The following is a 21,228-nucleotide window of genomic DNA, read 5'->3' on the forward strand; positions in this document are numbered from 1 at the left end:
ACAGGTGCATGTTCATTAATTGTTTATGGTTCATTGAACAAGCATGGAAAACTTTTAAACACTTTACAATAAAGATCTGTGAAGTTATTCGGATTTTTACAAAATTATCTTTAAAATACATTGTCCTGAAAAAGGGACGTTTCTTTTTTTGCTGAGTTTAGAAACTGCTGAACTGATCAAGTGTATCTAGATTTATACCACGGGTCTGTTGAATGCTTGATTCTGACTGGTTCACGGTTTCTCTCTCTCTCTCTCTCTCTCTCACACACACACACACACACACACACACACACACACACACACACACGAGAGAGAGAGAGAGAGAGAGAGAGAGAGAGAGAGAGAGAGAGAGAGAGAGAGAGAGAGAAGCAGCGCATCCTCCGTTGTTAGTTCTAACGTGACATTTTCGAATTAGCAATGAAGGCTTGAGCTGTATCAAAGCTAGATACATTTGATCAATCGGATAACACACACACGGGTGTGCATTATTTTTCAACAATTCCACGGTCCGTCGTCAATTATTCCTTACGCAAACCTAAACTACCCTGAGCGATATTTACTGAAGTAAAAAAGCGGTGCATTGCAATGAGCATACAGTTTATTCACGTATTAACCTAAAAAAAAAAAAAAGTTAAAACCCAGATTTTACATTCCAAACTTCATGGTGTACTCACACATATTGTGATCTTTAGTATTCCGTTGCTGCAGCTCGATGCAGCTCGTTTGCTTCCACATTGCATTCGATGCATTTTAACATTCCCGGTGCCATTCTTCATAAAACAGCATGTAAATACGCCGCCGCCGCCGCCGCCGCCGCCGCCTTCTTCTTCTTCTTCTTCTTCTTCTTCTTCTTCTTCTTCTTGTTGTTGTTTTACGGCGGATCGCAAACACATAAGTGCATTACCGCCACCTATCACCCAAATGGACCATTGACACTCTACATACAATCTCCTGATTTACCTTACTCCATCAACCTACATACAATCACCCTTAATTCTTATACCCGCATAGAGGCTGAGGTTTCGTCCGGCGCTGCGTGTTCAGCTCCTCCGTTCCCACGCTCAGCCCCCATGGAAAATACGCCTTTAACTTCCTAAATCCTTATAAAGGGCGGGGCTTACGAAGCCACTTGACGGGAAATGTAGTTCTTTTTTTTCGGCCGAGGCTACCGTTGTCGAAGGAAGTTTTGTCCCACACAACTACACTACACATACCACAGCGCTCCTCACAGGCTCATAATGTTACTCACAACATGGCACCTGCAGGCGGGGGTGTTACGCTGGCGGCTATGTCGCTGCTGAACTTTTGCGGAGCAATTTTGTCTAGCGAGTATTTCTCCACTTTGACCTTGTTTAACAGCGATCTTCATAAGCACGGCTGCAGCTCTCAGGCTGAGTGGGAGGAGTATGCGGCGGACTGCGGTGAGCTTCTGCCACGTCCTGGTCTGTGTGTCTGATTTAATCTCTTCCGCATACAGTGACATGAGCCTAGAGATATCATGCATGCAGAAACGGCTGGGTCTCGTACACAGCCTTCTTTCAGCCGTACAGACATGCAGCTCCATTTTTCATTGACTCACTGAGTTTAAGATTGCTTTCAGCAGATGCAACCAGTTATAAAACAGTATCATGACATTACAATGTTTTTGGCATGGTAGTGTGGTAAGACCATGGTATTCTTTGAGGTAACTTGGAGTACCATGACAGTACCATATGCTATGCTGTTCAGTGCTTTTGTATACAGTGGAGTTCAGAAGTCTGATTCCACATTTGAACCTGGAATTAATCAAAGTTTTAAACATTTAAGACAAGTTATTATGTAAAGGAATAAGACATATTTAAGATTCTGAACTATTTCTAAGTCACTATTTTAATGCAGGTAAATTTGTGACATTGAACATGTTAACTCTTGTAAGCACAGATGTTCTTTGGAGTGTTCTTAAATCATGTTGGAATAACATAAGGCATAAGGGCTGGTACACAATGCAGCTTATTTTGTCCAAGGCCAAAGCAAACAACAGTTTTGTTTTAATTGGACATGCCCTATATCGCAGCAAACAATAGATTTAAATAAATGCAAGTCAGTATCCGCGAATGGATGTACAGAAAACACAGAAAAGAAATTTCACAGAGATGATTCAGAAAACACAGCAGAATATACAGCTCTGCTCGCAGACATCCAGTTAACGTTCTACCAAGTGCCTTTAAACAAAACTCTGAATATCTTTCACAGATATGATGCCACTATCAAGCCAGTATCTTATCAACATTACTTTGTTTCAACAGACTGATAAACCTGTCAAAATCTGTGCCCTTACCCTGGGAAGTTCTGTAAAGTCAGCCAATCAGATCAGATCTCGCCAGACCGAGATAATGCTTTCCCCTTTTGACTGCAATATCCATCAGCGGTCAGTCAGTGAATGGAATGTGGGTGGTCTGTTGAGGCTGAGAATAGTATAGCATAGATTTTCACGTTTTTCACAAACTTGTGTACTGAAAATCATGCTGTAATTTCTAGGCTAATGTTTTTGCCCTTGTATGCAGTTACGGGTCAGCTTGACCCATTAAAATTGTAACACTTTTAACATCAACTTAACTAATTTTTTTGCACTGAAACTTGACATTATCCAAGGATTTGGATCTGACAATGTAAAAATTATTAATTTTATGTATTTATAAACGATGCTACAAAAAAAGTAACACAAAAGTTGTTACGGGTCAATTTGATCTGGCAAGACTTACAAGAAAGTGTAAAAAAAAGTGCAAGAAAGTGCAGTGTCAAAAAAACATGATCAAAATAACACTGTTTGGAAACAGTAGAAACCAAAACCCACACACACGGACACAAAAATAAACACACTTAAGTTGTGACAATATTATTAGCTTAATTTAAAAACAACGGATGTTAATGGAATAAATGTAGAACAAGTGTGTGTGTGTGTGTGTGTGTGTGTCTCTCTCTTTGTGTGTTTATAGTTCAATCAAAACCTGATCCACCCACCCATCCACAAACACTCATGCACGCACGCACAAACATTCACACACACATACATAAATACTATACATTAATATGTACAGAACTTTGATTTAATGAGCCGGGACAATTTGACCAGCTAAGTCAGGGATGGGCTACTGGCGGCCCGCGGGCCATATACGGCCCTCTGTATCGTTGAATACAGGCTGTTGGACAAGACTGAGGATTGATTTTATTTGTTTGAAAAAGGTATTATGTAAAGATTGCATTCAGTTTGATGTTATTACAACTATTGACCAGAAGAGGTCGCTTGTTCTTAGCAGACCTGCTGATCGCTCTAGGATTCTAGCATGCAACATACACTTGCACATCATTTATAAGGAAAATTGAGCTAAATTTTACCTCAGCTTGTCAGCAACATAGTGCACGCTATTGTTAATTTACGCAGGTGGAACCCATGTCTTTTGTTTGCCTGGATACGAAATCTGTCATTAAAGATTTCAATTTGATTTGCAAATACACCATTGATCAAGTGATCAAAGAGGCATACAGTATGAGAGATACATACACCAGAGCTGCTCTCCTCACAGATGTAAAGGGTAAATAAAATACAAGGGTAAAAGGCATCAAAAGTTTTTACGAAATCCGTGACAGTGCGGGAAAATCACCAAAGACATCTAATGCTGTTTCGCTCGTGCTTGTGTAAAACGAAAAGTTGTTATAAGAGGGAGAAACTTTGAAGAAATGTGCGATTGAGATGCCTGACTGATTGTTGAAAAGTCTTGCGAATAGAGAGAATGTTCTCTGACACATGGGACTGTGCGTGTATGTTGTGGTTCTGAAATGTTTTGTATTAATGCACTGAAATGTTATGTTCTTGTATCCAGTATTGTTATTGATGATAATATTTAGATTTTAACTAATACCTATAAGCTGTTTTATGAGGTGGGGTTGAAAATGTTGTCTGTTCATTTGTGTGTTTGTCTGTTGTAAATGTAGACAATGCAAATGAGATACATTTTCTTGAAAATGTAAGTCTGAAGTATATTGCTTGTCAGTTGAACATGAATTTGTACATGTGAACGGCATGTATTAGTAAAAACGTAAGTTACAAAATAATTATATTAGTTTTTATAAATATAGTTAAATAAAAATGTTAATATAGGTAACAAATCTTTAAAAGAACATTGCATTAGTTGTGCATAGATTACCCACAATAATGAGGAAATTGAGTAAAGGGGTGAACATTGTTAGAGTGCGGATTTGTAATCCGGCCCCTTGGTAGAATGGAGAAAAAATGTTGGCCCTCGCCCCCTTCAAAGTTGCCCATCCCTGCGCTAAGTGCTACAGTGTTACTTGATTGCCAACTGCACGGACAGGTTAAATGTCTTAAAGTCCAATTGAGCAGTTTCATTGAGCAGGTGATTGTGGCAAGGAACTAAAATGTTATTGGGAAAAAAAAACCCAACAACATCTGAGAAGCCAGGCCAAGCCGGGGAAGCCAGTTTCCCTCTGGCCATACAGAATGAGCATAATGACAATATCTGTTAGATATGTGTAATACATTTTCTGTATTAATTGAGAAAACAGTAGATTTTTTTGGTAGGCAGTGTTTAAAACTAAAGGATATTGATTTAACGTTGTAAGATTAATGATTAAGTTTCTTTAAAAGTCCATCCTGAATTGACTGCGGAAGTGCACATAGATGCAGTTTTATTTGCCATTTGGCTGGTGAAGGCTTTTGGTGGCATGAATTTGTCTATTGTGGTGGGGTGAGGAAGAGACAGACACAGTGTGTGTGGCATCAAGCCTCAGAGAGGCGTTTATTGGAAATAACAATAAACAAAAAATGTTCAAAATGGGCAGAATAAAGTGTCCATAGTGGAAAAGGGTCCAAAATAAAGGCATCCTCACGGTAACATCGGGCTGGACCAAAGTTGGGTCTGACAGGCTCTGGTAACCACAGGATATGCAAACCGAGGATGAGACAAGGGAACAAATGGAATAATATTAGTGTAGATCAGCAGTCACCAATTAGCAGACACATTTAATATGGCATTAATTCACCTCAGTAATTTGCTGCATCTAAAATACAATGAGAACATGAAAAATGATTGACAGGCTGAAAGAGTCAAAGCCTGCGGACACATTTTGTTTGCTGTTTACAGAGTCTAGAACTGTCACAGAGACCAGTGAAATATCTCGCGACACTTATTTCATTAATAGCTTTCAGGCAGTAGGACATTTTTTTTGCATACCTTTCCATGAACAAATCGCTTACAGCACCTTTATGCAAAGAGTATTTTTATGCTGCACTGTTGTTATTTTAATTCTTTGTTTCTTGTTAGTAGATTCTGACTGGAAAATATAAAAATGATCCATTCAGACTTTTACTTTTTCTAAATTGTCTCTCAGGGGACACCCCTGAACCCCCAAACAGTATTTTTATCCATCCAAACAAAGGCCTCCTGTGTCCCATACATAGGTGTATTCTGAATGTAAAAATTATTTTTTAATATTCATATCCAAGTGCCCTCTTTTGGCAGAAGATCCCTCAGACGCCACTAATTTGGCTGTCTGTGGGCCCCCAATGTCCTCATCCCTGCCCAGTTTTGAAGATACTATTTTGACTAGGGCTGCAACTAACGATTATTTTGATAATCGATTAATCTAACGATTATTAGAAAGATTATTAGACTATTCAGAGATTATTGCAACGATTAATCATTAGCTCTTAACCGATTATTCAGCTTGTGCCTCGACATAAAAGGTTGTATTAAACATGCTTACTAACAATACAGAGGACAAAATCATCTTTAAAAAATACCTATAAATGCGACTAAATTAAAGGAAATAAATACTTATGTTTAATTCAGTAAAGGAATTCACTGCAAAAAATCCTATTGTTATCAAGTGCTTTTGTCTTGTTTTCCATTTAAAATGGTCTATAAATCCTTAAAACAAGTTACATTTGCTTGAGAAGCAACGTATAAGATATTTAGACTTGCTTTATGAGAATGTACAGTACTGTGCAAAAGTTTTAGGCACTTGTGAAATATGTTGCATAGTGAGGATGTTTTCAAAAATAATGACAAATAGTTTTCATTTATCACTTAATGTCATACAAAGTCCAGTAAACATAAAAAAGCTAAATCAATATTTGGTGTGACAATCTTTGCCTTTAAAACGGCACCAATTCTCCTAGGTACACCTGGACACAGTTTTTCTTGGTTGTTGGCAGATACGATGTTCCAAGCTTCTTGGAGAATTCACCACAGTTCTTTTATCTATTTAGGCTGTCTTAATTGCTTCTGTCTCTTTATGTAATCTCAGACTGACACGATGTTCAGTGGGGGGCTTTGTGGGGGCCTTGACATCTGTTGCAGGGCTCCCTGTTCTTATATTCTAATCTTTTCTATTTGCAAAAGTAATGTTTGGGAGTCTAACATTTATATTTCCTATTGACATACTAAAGCTGAAGATATAAATAACCATCTTAAGACAAATGCTTTTGTGAAAGATCTTATGTGCCTAAGAATTTTGCACAGTACTGTATCTTGAATATAAGTGTATAAGTATACAAGTATTTTTTCACTTCATACTTTTGCCATGGCAGTAAAGACAAAATATACTTATTTTCAAGATCTATTCTCTAAAAGCAAGTCTAAATATCTTATATGCTTCTTGAATATAATAATGTTGAATATATATAAAAAATACAAATATTCAACATTCTCTGGTAGCTCAGTGAGTAAAGACGCTGACTACCACCCCTGGAGTCGTGAGTTTGAATCCAGGGTGTGCTGAGTGACTCCAGCCTGGTCTCCTAAGCAACCCAAATTGGCCCGGTTGCTAGGGAGGGTAGAGTCACGTGGGGTAGCCTCCTCGTGGTCGCTATAATGTGCTCCGCTCTCGGTGGGGCGCATGTTGAGTTGTGCGTGGATGCCGCGGTGGATGGCGTGAAGCCTCCACATATGCTATGTCTCCGTGGTAACGCGCTCAACAAGCCATGTGATAAGATGCGCGGGTTGAAGGTCTCAGACCCGGAGGCAACTGAGATTTGTCCTCCACCACCCGGATTTAGGCGAGTCACTACGCAACTACGAGGACTTAGAGTGCATTGGGAATTGGGCATTCCAAATTGGGGAGAAAATTGGGAGAAAATCCAAAAAAAGATGTAATCCTTTAAAGACGCTTGACACACAAGTTTTGCTTAAGAGGAGCGGCAACTCCGGTTCTGCTTATTCCACAACGAGAGTGCTTCTGTATTGACTTATTTTGTATTTTTGTATAATTCCCTCATACTTTGTGATCTACATAATCTGAAGCCGTTTGGAAAGTTTAGAGTTCATCTGGACTGTGAACTGTGTTTTCTTCCTCTCCTCAGTCAGGCACGAGCTGCTGTGCTGCTCTCGCGCACCATATAATCATATAATCATATGTTTCATATAATCTCATGTTACGTTAAATGACATCAAACAACTATTCAACAACGAAAATTTTTATCGACAATTTTTTGTTGTCGACATTGTCGATAACATCGTGTAATCGTTTCAACCCTATTGTATACTGAACTATTTCTTATCATTTTTATATTTATTTATTTGTATAGGGACAGTACAAGAACATGATGCATTGTACCATGAGATTATAGGACATGCTAACTTGCACCTCAGGTCCCTAGATAGGCTCTTTTTCCCTAGAACTTTTTCCCCAAACCTTCTGGCCACAGACGTAAGCTGGGGGCTTAGACTGGTGTCGGTCCGTTAACTCTTCCTGGCGACTGCCAGTCCTGAAGAGGGCTTCTTGGGCTAGTCTCCAGGTGCGTCAGCACCTTTGAATAAAAGTGTGGGCAGAGGGAACAATGACATCAGGTTCTTGAGCGGAAAATAAAGGTGGCTGATAACCGAGGCAGCACTGGACCCAGGCCAAATGAGAACTCCAGGAAGACAAATTCCGTGAGGCTTACTGGAGGTCTTACTTGAGGCTCAGATGGAGCAAGTGGCAACGAAACTGTGAATATTCTGTGCTAACCATGGCCAACAGAATCTCTGTTTAATGAGCGTCTGGGTACGAGCCGCCCCTGGATGACAAGCTACATTGGTCGAATGGCCAAACTGAAGGACGTGTGTTCTGACAGACCACGGAAAGAATAACAGACTGGGCACATCTCTGGGCACTTCATGGGAATCTCAACATCGCACAGGGTGGAACGGACTCTGGACTCCACCTCCCAGGACACCTTGGCTACCAGTAATCGGATAGTAATCAGGGAGTCGTGGAGGTCTCGACTTGGAAACATCGAGATAACACATCAAGCTTAACATTCTTGAAGCCCGGACAATACAAGAGGACAAAGTTAAAATGTGCAAAGAAGTGGCCAGCGAGCCTGTCTGGAATTTAAAATTTTCCAGTCCAAACCATAAAAGGTAACCCTGAACCCTCTAACCATTCGCCCAAGGCCAGCCTGATAGCCAACAACACTCTGTTACCAATCTCGTAATTCCGTTCAGAAGAAGTGAGGCGATGGGAATGAAAGGCGCATGGATGCATCTTTCCATCCGAGGGAGATCGCTGGGACAGAACTGCCCCAACGCTGACATCCACATCCACATCCACCTCCACCACAAACAGACGAGACGGGTTGGTGTAATGAGAATGGGGTGGTAAACCTTTCCTTTAATTTGAGAAACGCAGACTGAGCCTGCGACAACCATTCAAATTCCGTTCGGGTGGAGGTGAGATCCGTCAAAGGTGAGATGAGCTAGCTAAAGTTATGAATGAAATGGTGGTAGAAATTGGTGAACCCAAGAAACCTCTGCAAAGCCTTGCAGGAATCTGTAGTTGGCCAATTGGCGATGGCTCTGACCTTAACCAGGTCCATGCGCTCCCCCAGGAATGGAACCGACTGCGCGTGAAACACACACTTCTCCGCCTTAACGATCATCCGATTCTCGTACACCTGCTGGAGCACCCTCCTGATGTGCTGGACATGGTCCTGGATGTTCTGGAAGAAGTTAAGAATATCGTCCAGATAAACAGACAAATCGATCAACCAAGTCTCATCGTTAATGAGCCCCTAGAAGACAGCTGGGGGGTTGACCAGCTGAAGGGCATGACCAAGTACTCAAAGTGCCCCCTAGGGGTGTTGAAAGCTGTCTTACACTCATCCCCCTCCCTGATCCAGTCAAGGTGATAAGCATTCGCAGGTCCCACTTTGTAATGATAGTCGCCCCTTGCAAGAGTTCAAAGGCCGAAGACATCAACGGCAAAGGATTACGATTCTTGACCATGATGTCGTTCAGCCCCTGAAATCTATGCATGGCCTAAGCAAACCATCTTTCTTCTCCACGAAGAACCCTGCCCCTTATGGATATACTTATCCATAGTCTACCTCTCTGGGGCAGAGAGCAAAAAAAGTCAACCACAAGGCAGAGAAGTGTCTGGTAGCAAATCGATGGCGCAGTCATACGGGCAATGAGGAGGAAGGGTAGTGGCGCCGGACCAGCTAAACACCGCTCCCAGGTCATGGTAATCTATGGGAACACCGGGCAAATTCACTGAGTCGTACTGTAACATAGAACAAGACTTAACAGGGAAGACAGCAGAGGTGAGACAATGAGACAAACAGTAAGGACTCCAGGCAAGAATGGTGGTGGTGGACCAGTCTATATGTTGCTTATGTTTTACCAGCCAAGGGTGCCCCAACACAACCGGAGATAATGGAGAACTGAGATGGAGCTTTGTGGAGTGGATCACCACCACTAATGAAGTGCCACTGAGGGTGAGAGCGGTGATGGACTCCTGCAGCTGAACCATTAGAATGCACCATTTAGCCACAAGACGGATATCCATAAAGTTCCCTTCAGCTCTGGAATCCACCAAAATGGAGCAGGCGTGATCCATTAAACCACACTGCTGTCTGGCCTGGAGAAGAGTCCATAGTCCAGGGGATTTACTTAAAGGTGTGTCACTCGCCAGTAACCCCTTACCTACTGGCGAGTAACCACTTTTACTGGGAAGGAGGTGGGAACATGACCAGGGCGTTCGCAGTAGAGGCAGAGGCCCTGGGTGAGGCTATTTCTCCTCAGGGGGGAGTTGAGTCCTCCCAATCTGCATGAGTTCAGAGTCCAACACCGGTTCCGAAGTGTTGACCAGTGGGATGGGTGGTGTTTGGGAGTTGGCAGCCCTGGCACAAGGTGAACGGCAGCGACGGTGGAGGGAGAGCCAAATATCCACCCGAATGGCAAGGTCCACCAGGTCATCGAACCGCCTAGGGAGATCCAAGGCATAGATCTTGTCCTTGAAGTTATCTGACAACCCATGCAGGAATCAGTCCAACTGCACTTGATCACTCCACTCGCAGGATGCGGCAAGAGTGTGGAACTTGATAGAATATTCAAAGACTGTCAGATCACCTTGAGACAATCCAGACAGAACTCTCTGCCTTGAACAGAGTCGTCAAAAACCTTGCAGAGTTCATCCGAGAAGGAATAGAACGTCGAGCAGCAGGGGTGCTTGTTATCCCAAATGGTGGTTCCCCACTCATGAGCCTTTCCTCTAAGAAGAGTGATGACGTAGGTGAATTTAGACATTTCTGAGGGGAAGGAGGAAGGCTGGAGGGAGAAGATCAAGATGCATACTTATTGAAAAAAGGTTGGGAAACACTGCGTTAGAGCAATGCATTGAAATAGTCTTAAGGTCATAAATGTATGAATTAGCTTTTTGGCTTTAGACATGTAGATCATGTGTTGTAACCTATTTCTAAGATGGAAGATTGCTGTTCTACAAACATTAGAAATAGGATTTTTAAAGGACAGATTGCTATCAAACATAACACCCAAGTTCATAACTGTATAAAACGACATAACAGTACATCCATCGAGAGACAAATTTTATTCTAGCATCTCATGTTTAGAGGTTTTTGTTCCAATTAATACCTCTGTTTTGTCAGAATTGAGTAGAAATAAATTTCTAACCACCCTGTCTTTGATATCGTTAATACACTGTGCTAACTTGGAGAATAGGGAAATGTATTAATAATAATAATAATCAATTAATAATAATTCATTTTATTTCTATTTCGCTTTTCTAAACACTCAAAGCACTTTACATAGTATAGGGGGAATATCCTCAACCACCACCAGTGTGCAGCATCCACCTGGATGATGCGACACTAGCCATAGTGTGCCAGAACACCCACCTGTATGAGTCCAATTTGTTAATTTCAAACTCTGTGTCAGGATACTAGTCATCTGCATTTAGTGTAGTTTTAGTATGTTGTTGCTGATACAAGTTAATGAAATTCAGATTTCTTGAAAATGTCCATCACAGTTAGCCACACAATTCATTAAGTCTAATCAAAAAAATACAAACACAACAAGAAAACTAAAATTGTATTCATAGATTATTAATCATTTGTATTAGTAACATCATCAAGTAAATATGCTTAAGTCTAAAGACCTTCATTTGCAAATATTTTTAAATAATTAAAAAATAACACAGAAACAAACATCGACAGTCAGTGGGACTGGGTAATTTGGATCTTGAGTCGGCCAGTTCGACGTGTTGCGTAGCCAGTACATGTACTTCAGCTGTGCGTCTTGCGTCATCAACCCGCAAATACAGTTCGATTCAGTTCGATGCTGTGAACCGGCTCGACCGGTTACTCCCTGAGAATCGGCTCCAAAGAACGACACCACTATATTGTAGTAACACAATGGTACGTAACAACAAAACAAACAGTTTTTTTCCTGTCATCATCATCGTACCACGGTGTGGGACTTTTCTCTTTAACTTTCTTTAACTGAAGGGGAGCGACACTATCTAGAGTGCTAGAGAAGACTGTATCCACATTTTCTGTCACTACTTGAAGTTTTTTTTATTTTGTGCCACACTGAACATTTGAGACAGATCTGTAAGGTTATAAGCGAAACTATCTTTAGTGGTTGAAATAATAGTTCTACCAGATGGATATTGTGTAGCTTGAGTAACTGTAGCTAAGCGCAACATTCAAAAGACGAGGTAATGATCTGAGATGTCTTCACTCTGGAGCAGAATTGCTATGTTATCAACATCAGCTCCATAAGACAGAATTAAATCTAGTGTATGATTATGCAATGAGGTGGTCCTGTCACATTTTGTCTGATTCCAACAATATTGATAAATGCTAGTCCCAATGTATCATTTTCATTATCTATGTGAATGTTAAAGTCTCCAACAATCAAGGCTCTAGCTACAGTAACTACTATATCTGACAAAAAAATCTGCAATTTCTTTAAGGAAGTCTAAATATAGCCCTGAGGATTTGTATTTTGTAGCTAAAAAAAACAAACAGCAATTTATTTTTTTTGCTTATATCGGACAATGTCACATTAAGCACTGTCACTTTAAAAAAATTCAACTTGTATCCTGACCTCTGGGTAACACAAAGAACGCCACTATTAATTGTAGCAACACCACCTCCTCGACCCTTCAGGTGGGGCTCATGTTTATAACAATAACCTGTGGGAGTAGACTCATTTAAACGTATATACTTATTTGATTTAAGCCAGGTTTCTGTCAAACAGCGTACAACCAAACTATGATCTTTAATAATTTCATTTACAATGAGTGTTTTGGACGAAAGAGATCCAATGCTTAGTAGCCCAAACTTTAGTAGATGTTTATCTTCAATTTTCTTGTCATTCTCTAGTTTAACATCAATCAATTTTTTTCTAAATGACTTAATAAAGGTTTTGTGTTTGGTAGTTCGGGAAACAAACACAGTCTCCATATGATAACTAGGTGACAGTCTCTATGTGTTGTAGTTTATATGATCTATGTGATGTTGCTAGGCAGCTGGCAGACAGTCGGTTTATCTAGTCTGTCTGCTTCCTGAACTGGGCCCTGGTAACTCAATGCTGAATATTCTGTATCACACGGCAAACAATCTTTTACCGTTTTTTGATTACCCCGATGTTCTGTTGGACATTTTAGTCAGAGGAACTGCGGTGCTGTACAAGCCCGCTAAAAGACGCATGCAAGAGAAGCAAGCCGTCGCGCTGGTCAAGCTCCGACAGTATTTGTAACATGCTGCCAAGCATCCATCTAGCGAATCTACACTCTCTTCCTAACAAAATGTATAAATTACTTCTCACCCGCAAAAATAAGGACTTTGCAAATTCTGCTGCATCATGAAACCTGGCTGAGTGAACCCTTTCCGGACAGCGCATTACATCTACCGGGCTTCCAGGTGTTTAGAGCGGATCACATCGCGGAGTTAATGGGGAAAACGAGAGACGGTGGAACGTGTTTTTACATCAATGAATGTTGGTGTAGAGATGTAACAATGCTGAAGAAGATGTGCTGTCCTAATTTAGAGGCACTCTTCATAAACTGCAAACATTTCTGCTCACCGCGGGAGTTTTCCTCGTGTATTCTTGAGTGTTTATATTACTCCACAAGCATGTTTGAGTGCAGCACTGTAACAGCTGGCTGATCAGATCACAGACACGGAGCAGCAAAATCCAAATCTCACACGTGAACTGCTCAAATACAGATAGCATGTTACATGCCCCACCAGAGACAGAAATATACTGGATCACTGCTACAAAACAAAAAAAGGATGCATATCACTCTGTCCCCCAAGCAGCTTTGGGACTCTCCGATAACTGGTTATCTTCTTTTGATCTACAGGCAGAAACTAAAATCAGCTAAACCTGTGGTAAAGACTGTAAAAAGATGGACCAATGAAGCAGAGCTAGAACTACAAGCCTGTTTTGATTGCACTGATTGGAGTGTTTTTGAGGCTGCAGCCACAGACCTGGATAAACTCACAGATACTGTGACATCATATAACAGTTTGTGTGAGGATTTGTGCATTCCTACAAGGACTTATTTAACATACAGCAATGATAAACCGTGGTTTACAGCAGGGCTCAGGCAGCTTCGTCAGGCCAAAGAGGACGCTTACAGAAGTGGGGATAAAATCTTGTAAAATTAGGCCAAAAACAGACTGACAATGGAGATTAGAGTGGCTAAAAGAAGCTATTCTGAAAAGCTGAAATACAAGTTCTTAGCTAACAACCCTGCATCAGTGTGGAGAGGCCTGAATGGCATTACAAACTACAAGACACCATCCCCCAACTCTGTAAGGAATCAACAACTGGCTGACGATCTGAATGTGTTTTACTGTAGATTTGAAAAGCCCAGTCTCACACCCCACACCCGTTCTGACCTTCACATCACACAAACATTTACACCTCCTGCAACCTCCCTCCTCCCTTCTCCTGCTACTCAACCTGCACTTAGGATCTGTGAAGAGGATGTGTGCTCTGTATTCCGAAAACAGAAGACAATGAAAGCACAGGACCCAGATGGTGTTTCACCCACTTGTCTAAAATCCTGTGCTGACCAGCTGCGCCCCCTTCACACAGATCTTCAACAGATCACTGGAGCAGTGTAAAATTCCCTGCTGTTTCAAATGCTCCACCGCCATCCCCGTCCCAAAGAAACCCAAAATCACAGGAATTAATTACTACAGACCCGTTGCTCTGACATCTGTGGTCATGAAGTCATTTGAGAACATGGTGTTAGCCCACCTGAAGGACATCACTGGACCCTTTCTGGATCTCCTGCAGTTTGCTTATTGACCTAATAGGTCTGTGGATGATGCAGTCAATATGGGACTGCTTACATCAACATCTAGACAAACCAGGGAGATTTGCAAGGATCCTGTTTGTGGACTTCAGTTCGGCTTTTAACACCATCAATCCCACTCTCCTATGGACTAAATTAACCCAGCTCTCTGTTCTCACCTCTATCTGTCAGTAGATCACCAGCTTTCTGACAGACAGGCAGCAGCTAGTGAGAATGGGGAAATTCACCTCCAGCACATGTACAATCAGCACTGGCGCCCCCCAGGGATGTGTAGTCTCCCCACTACTATTCTCCCTCTACACAAACAACTGCACTGCCAAGGACCCCTCTGTTAAGCTCCTGATGTTTGCTGATGACACTACTGTCATCGGCCTCATCAAAGATGATGATGAGTCTGCATACAGAAGGGGGGTTGAACAGCTGGCCATCTGGTGCAATCAAACCAGACAACCTGGAGCTGAACGCGCTCAAAACAGTATAGATGATAGTGGACTTTAGGAGGAACATCCCAGCATTAACCCAGCTCACCATTCTAAACAGCATTGTGGTTGAAGTGGATTCATTCAGGTTCCACCAGCTATACGTAAGTAAGCCTAGTTGTGGGGTAAATGGGCACTAAGTCACAATATACGCACTACTAAATATTTGAGCATTGCACCATTAAACTTAGGTAGGACATAACCCTACGTATAAACTAAATATTTACGGAAGCCTCCGACCAGGAGTTACGGTTGGAATAAAAAAGCAGACTGATATTTTATGACATCAATGAGCTCATGTTTTGCATGACAGGCTTCAGTCCTTTCAACATACATTATGGTTTACATTTACACTCATTTACATTTATGAGAGAGAGAAAAAAAACCGTTCAAACGGTGCAGTTTTCAGGATGCGTTGCCCGGTGTCAAGTTTCAACACATTCAAAATATATATAGGATATTAAAATGAATAAATGTCTATTTTCCCAGCCTGTTGTATTAGTATTTATTTATCACCCCTTATTTATTTTATATACAGTTCCTAGCCTATATATTGTTATTTACACAGGGCAAATATACTATTATCAAGTCTAATTTTATTACGTGTCGTATTTTAATGGGGATATAATTTATTGCAGCTGACAGTTACATGAGCAAACAAGGTGTGAACATCAACAGTAACAAGATCAAACTGAAATTCACGGCTTTTTAACACTTCTCAGCAGTCATTGAGTCTGTCCTCTGCACTTCTAGAACTCTCTGGTTTGGTTCTGCTACTAAGTCAGACATCAGAAGACTTCAAAGGATTATTGGTGCTCCCCTACCCACCCTGCTAGAACTGTACACATCCAGAGTAACGAAAAGGGCTGGTAAAATCACTCTGGACCCCATTCACCCAGCACATTTCCTTTTCGAACTGTTGCCCTCTGACCGGCGCTACAGAGCACTAAGCACCAGAAAAACCAGGCACATGAACAGTTTTTTTCCCTCAGGCCATCCACCTCATGAACAGTTAAAACTGCCCCCAAATACTTTCTTTATTGTCAACACAAACATGTGCAATATTCAAGCCATCCATTCCTACTTATATTTCATTTATATTTTTAACATATTAGATTTCGTTAAATGTAATATGTAACTATGGCATACAGTTGTGCTCAAAAGTTTGCATACCCTGGCAGAAATTGTGAAATTTTGGCATTGATTTTGAAAATATGACTGATCATGCAAAAAAACTGTTTTTTATTTAAGGATAGTGATCATATGAAGCCATTTATCATCACATAGTTGTTTGGCTCCTTTTTAAATCATAATGATAACAGAAATCACCCAAATGGCCCTGATCAGAAATTTACATACCCTTGAATGTTTGGCCTTGTTACAGACACACAAGGTGACACACACAGGTTTAAATGGCAATTAAAGGTTAATTTCCCACACCTGTGGCTTTTTAAATTGCAATTAGTGTCTGTGTATAAATAGTCAATGAGTTTGTTAGCTCTAACGTGGATGCACTGAGCAGGCTAGATACTGAGCCATGGGGAGCAGAAAAGAACTGTCAAAAGACCTGTGTAACAAGGTAATGGAACTTTATAAAGATGGAAAAGGATATAAAAAGATATCCAAAGCCTTGAAAATGCCAGCCAGTGTTGTTCAATCACTTATTAAGAAGTGGAAAATTTGGGGATCTCTTGATACCAAGCCAAGGTCAGGTAGATCAAGAAAGATTTCAGCCACAACTGCCAGAAGAATTGTTCGGGATACAAAGAAAAACCCACAGGTAACCTCAGGAGAAATACAGGCTGCTCTGGAAAAAGACGGTGTGGTTGTTTCAAGTTTTTTTGAATGAGCAGTCATATTTTTCAAAATCAATGCCAAAATTTCACAATTTCTGCCAGGGTATGCAAACTTTGAGCACAACTGTAAGTATGTCATGGTTCAACAACTGTAAAGCGATGGTAATGCCGCGATCCATGACAACTCGGAACCCACTGTAGCCAAATAAGGTAAATTTCCTTTAGAGTGCACACTCATGAGACACAGAATGCAGTGAAAGGATCTCGGTGCTAAAGATCTTTTTTGCTACAACACAACTCAATCACTGGCTAGTGAAGTCTGAATATTTACTAGCCGGTGGCTAATAACAGAGGTGTTTATTCACATGAGTGAAATTTGGTCGCATATGTGAGTGATGTACTCATAATGTAGAGGACTGTGCTTAAACAACATCTGAAGTAGTATATATCTGCAGCCTAACAGATGGAACAACAAACACTGGGAAGTGGATAGTGATTGAGTGCATAAATGCATCAATGCGGTTGGCACAAACCATACTTATCCTCGTTGCCAGTGAACCTTTATTTAATACAGTCTCAGTCTTATTATCATTATTTTATTTATTATTTTGCTCTGGGTGGTTTTATTAATAATCTTCAATGATGAGGGCATGTCACACAATCTGTCCTACAAAAGAGATGGGAAGCTTTTTCTCCTTTTAAAAGTTGATGAGATTGTTTATTTTGCTATCCTAACTATGCACAATTTTAGAGTTAGATTTAGATTTAAGTTTTATTATTTGCAGTCCAAGCCCCTGTGAGAACAGACCTGCAACCCACCAGCTGAGAAAAACTTAAAGAATCAGATTCTAATAGATAGGTAGTATATTGTAAGGCACATTTAAAAAACAAATCTTACTCGGAAGCCACTTATTCAGTTATCCACAGTCATTGTTCAATTCATCACATTCATTGATTCTTGTTTAATGTTTCTTTTTGGCCACTCAGAGTCATCTATCCTGCAGCTAGAAGATCCGGACTGTGAAAAGGGGAGTAACCTGCCCTGCGAGTCCATCTTCTCACTCAATGCAGAGAAAATCCTTGTAAGTGTAATTTGTTTTACTAGAGATGCATCCATACTTCTCTGTAGTACTCGTAACAGGCCGATACTGGTGGGGTAAGTACTTGTACGTGTGTGTGTGAACAAGAGATCACTTTCTCAACCACTGTCATCTGCGATTTTTATTTTTATTTTTTACAGATTATCCCAAATGTTTTCTGTCATTTTGACAGATAAAAATAGCAAAAAACAAAATAAAAAATAAGATAGAGAAGCATTTGAAACTTGCACGAGTTTTCATTTCATTCATCTTCACGGGATATAAGCGGCTTCTCTCTCTGTCCGCTTGTATTTGAGGGAGAGCAAAAGAGCATTTTCTTTAGACTTGTGCCGTATGGTCATTGTTGTGATAAATACTGCAACTCCAAAAATCATATGTGTTATGTGTAAAGAAGATGCTTGATAAAGAGATAGGAGTTGTTGGCTGTCACTTTTACTTAGCCCATCAACAACACAGGTAAAGCAATCAAACAATGTAAAACTCTGTCAGTCACTACCAGTGGTCAATTCGTAAAAAATTTGTCAAGGGGGATGGTAGAGTCAAAGACTTGGGGGGATTATAGTCACACAAAGATCGCCTACAGCTTTTGCCCAGCCATACACTTCTTATTTAATCGTGATAACCTATACATCATTAGACAGATGCACTCCAGCTGTGATATTTTGCCACAGTTTTATATGTAATTGTTACCGTTAGAGTAATTTTTCTATTTGTGTCAACATATCAAAAAAATTACAGTTATGAAAATTAAAACATAATAAAGATGCCCCTACCAGTTCAATTGTTTAAACTCCTATTGATTTGCTTTTACCAGGCTTCAGTAAACAAAATCCAAAATACTATACAAAATAATACAAAATACATCCAATACTCTTTAATACTCTCATATTGTGCAAGTTACGTGCATCCAGAGTGGGAAGGCTGCTGTTATGTCTCCTAATGTCCATATGCCAAATAATGGACATTAGATGTTATCACATCATGCATACCTCACAGGCCACATGACAGTGACTTCCGCATACCATGCCATATTATCTTTGTAACTTCCACATAAAGCATATAAATATCATTTTGACTGATGGAACATGTAGTAAGTAAATAAATAATTACAACAATATATGGTTTGTCTATATTTTCCAAGCAGTCTTTTTTGTTAGAAAAAATACTCATGTAATGCACAAAGTAGATGTCCTAAATGACTTGCCAGAGCTATAGTTTGCTAATATTAAATCTGTGGAGTGGTTAAAAAATGAGTTTTAAACACTTAAACCTGAGTGTATGTAAACTTCTGACTTCAACTGTATGTATGTAAGAGATTAATCAGCAGTCAAGAGTATAAATAGAATATTACAACTTAGATCTGCAATGATTCAGTGAAGCGAATGCACAACGGAGCTTGACTTTTAGGTAGAGCACATAAATGGGTGCGAGCCCTTTCTTTCACGTTCTTCTCACATTGTGAATAGCAATGTGCTATGTAGCGCAAAATCAAGAAGTCTCTAAAAAAAAAATTAATACATCCCTAGGCTGAAGAATCCACAACATTGTTACTAAGTATCTAATACTTTACTGTATTCATTAAATTACAGTTTTTGCAAGGTCTTTTATGTAACAGGGATGCAAACTACTCACCTTTCAGATAAAGTCAAATTTTCTGAAGCTAATATGCCCAAATTATTTAGTAACATTTTCAAAATGTTCCTTATTAAAATGAATTGAAATTGTTAATTTAAGCCTAAACACACAAAACAGAAATCTTTAAATACAACAGACATCAATTGAAAATATACATCTGGAACACCTCCTATGACTTTCTCACTTTTTTCACCTCTCATGAGTTTGCATCCCTGATGTAAGTTAATATATATGACACCGTGGTGCCACTGTACCACCGTGGTGGGACAGTTGTCACGGTGATGCTAGCAGCCCTACACAGAATATTAATTTATGGATGAACTATCACTTTAAGGAAGCTTGACAGATTTGGTCAGGTCTGACGATTAGAAGAAAAGTTTAGAAACGTTCCTTGTAATTATTACAGTAAAAAATGTAAACAGTGTCTCACAGGCTCAACTATAGTATTATATATTATATTTTATATTCTAAATTATGAACAGAAGCAAGATCATGGCATTATTAATGTCTACTGTCGCTATTTCATAACATTTTAAAGCCCTCCATGGATTCTTAGTTCAGTGTAATCTGCGTTTACAGATTAATTTTATACACCAAAAAGTTAAATTTCACCTTATCTCTGTGTTTAAAAGCACATTTAGGCTTATTTCAGTTCAGAGCTTGTTCTCTGTTCTCCTTAAGAAAAACGCACTGCATTAATCAAGAACTCAATCAGCAGAGCAAAAGGCATTTACACATAATGCCAACGTTTATATGGATTTATATGCACTGATTTATTGCAGTGCTGTTATAAGAAAATGTACACTTAAAAAGAGCCCATAGTTACAGAATCACCCTGAAATGGACCATCACCATGAAAACAAGCCCATTTCATTATCACCACAACTTACCGCAATATGTTTTCTCAAGTTGGATCTGCAATTTTGTATGCAGAAATATCTTCTTTGTTTTGCAATGAAGACATTGCGCAACTTAATTATGCTTTTTCACTGTGTGGAGTGAAGAAAGTGTTTGTTTGGAGTTCTTGCTGCTGCTGCCTTGCTGGACTTGAGTGAAAAGTTAGCTTTAAAGTTCCCATTAAAAAAAAATCGTAAAAGTCCCATTAAAAAATCTATAAACAAATCATTAATGTATTAACATTTATTGATTTAAAAGCATTAACGTAGCGACAGGAATGTTGCCAAATGTAACGAAGTAAAAGGAAATTTCCAAAAAATTTCTCAAGTAAATGTAATGGAGTAAATGTAGTGCGTTACTAGCCACCTCTGCATATAAACCTTTCAGAACGGAGCTCCAGTATGTTAATTGATGATGTTGGCTTATGCAGAAGCCACAAGTCTGTGTGATTTAAACTTCATTTACACAAAAAAAAAAAAAAAAATCATGTTTAATCGCCAAATTCCATGTGAAGAACTACACTACCTATATTCATGAAGAGCGATCCACCAATCCGCTATTACCATGGAGATGTAAAATAAAATCCCAGCAAAAGAGCTCAGCAGTGACACTACATTTTCAAAGTACTTATATATTGGAATATTTAGCTATAAACATGACAAAGTTTTGTTTTTATATAATCAATGACAAGAAGTCAATAGTTTTACA

The 21,228-nt window shown here is 39.8% G+C and overlaps 1 protein-coding gene across 4 annotated transcripts in view; it reads left to right on the forward strand.

Annotated features, from left to right (window-relative positions):
- Positions 1–1,129: 1,129 nt before the first annotated feature.
- Positions 1,130–21,228, forward strand: part of LOC127409884 (tetratricopeptide repeat protein 13-like) — a 120,864-nt gene continuing 100,765 nt past the window's right edge. For all 4 annotated transcript variants that reach the window (XR_007892050.1, XM_051644826.1, XM_051644827.1 and 1 more), the window contains exons 1-2: positions 1,130–1,421; positions 17,876–17,970. Coding sequence is in view for 3 of the 4 variants with exons in the window: in XM_051644826.1 (XP_051500786.1) it covers positions 1,253–1,421; positions 17,876–17,970 (264 nt within the window). In the remaining variant the exon portion in view is untranslated. The remainder of the gene's footprint in view (positions 1,422–17,875; positions 17,971–21,228) is intronic.

This window comes from Myxocyprinus asiaticus, chromosome 19 (assembly GCF_019703515.2).
Source record: "Myxocyprinus asiaticus isolate MX2 ecotype Aquarium Trade chromosome 19, UBuf_Myxa_2, whole genome shotgun sequence".
NCBI lineage: Eukaryota > Metazoa > Chordata > Actinopteri > Cypriniformes > Catostomidae > Myxocyprinus > Myxocyprinus asiaticus.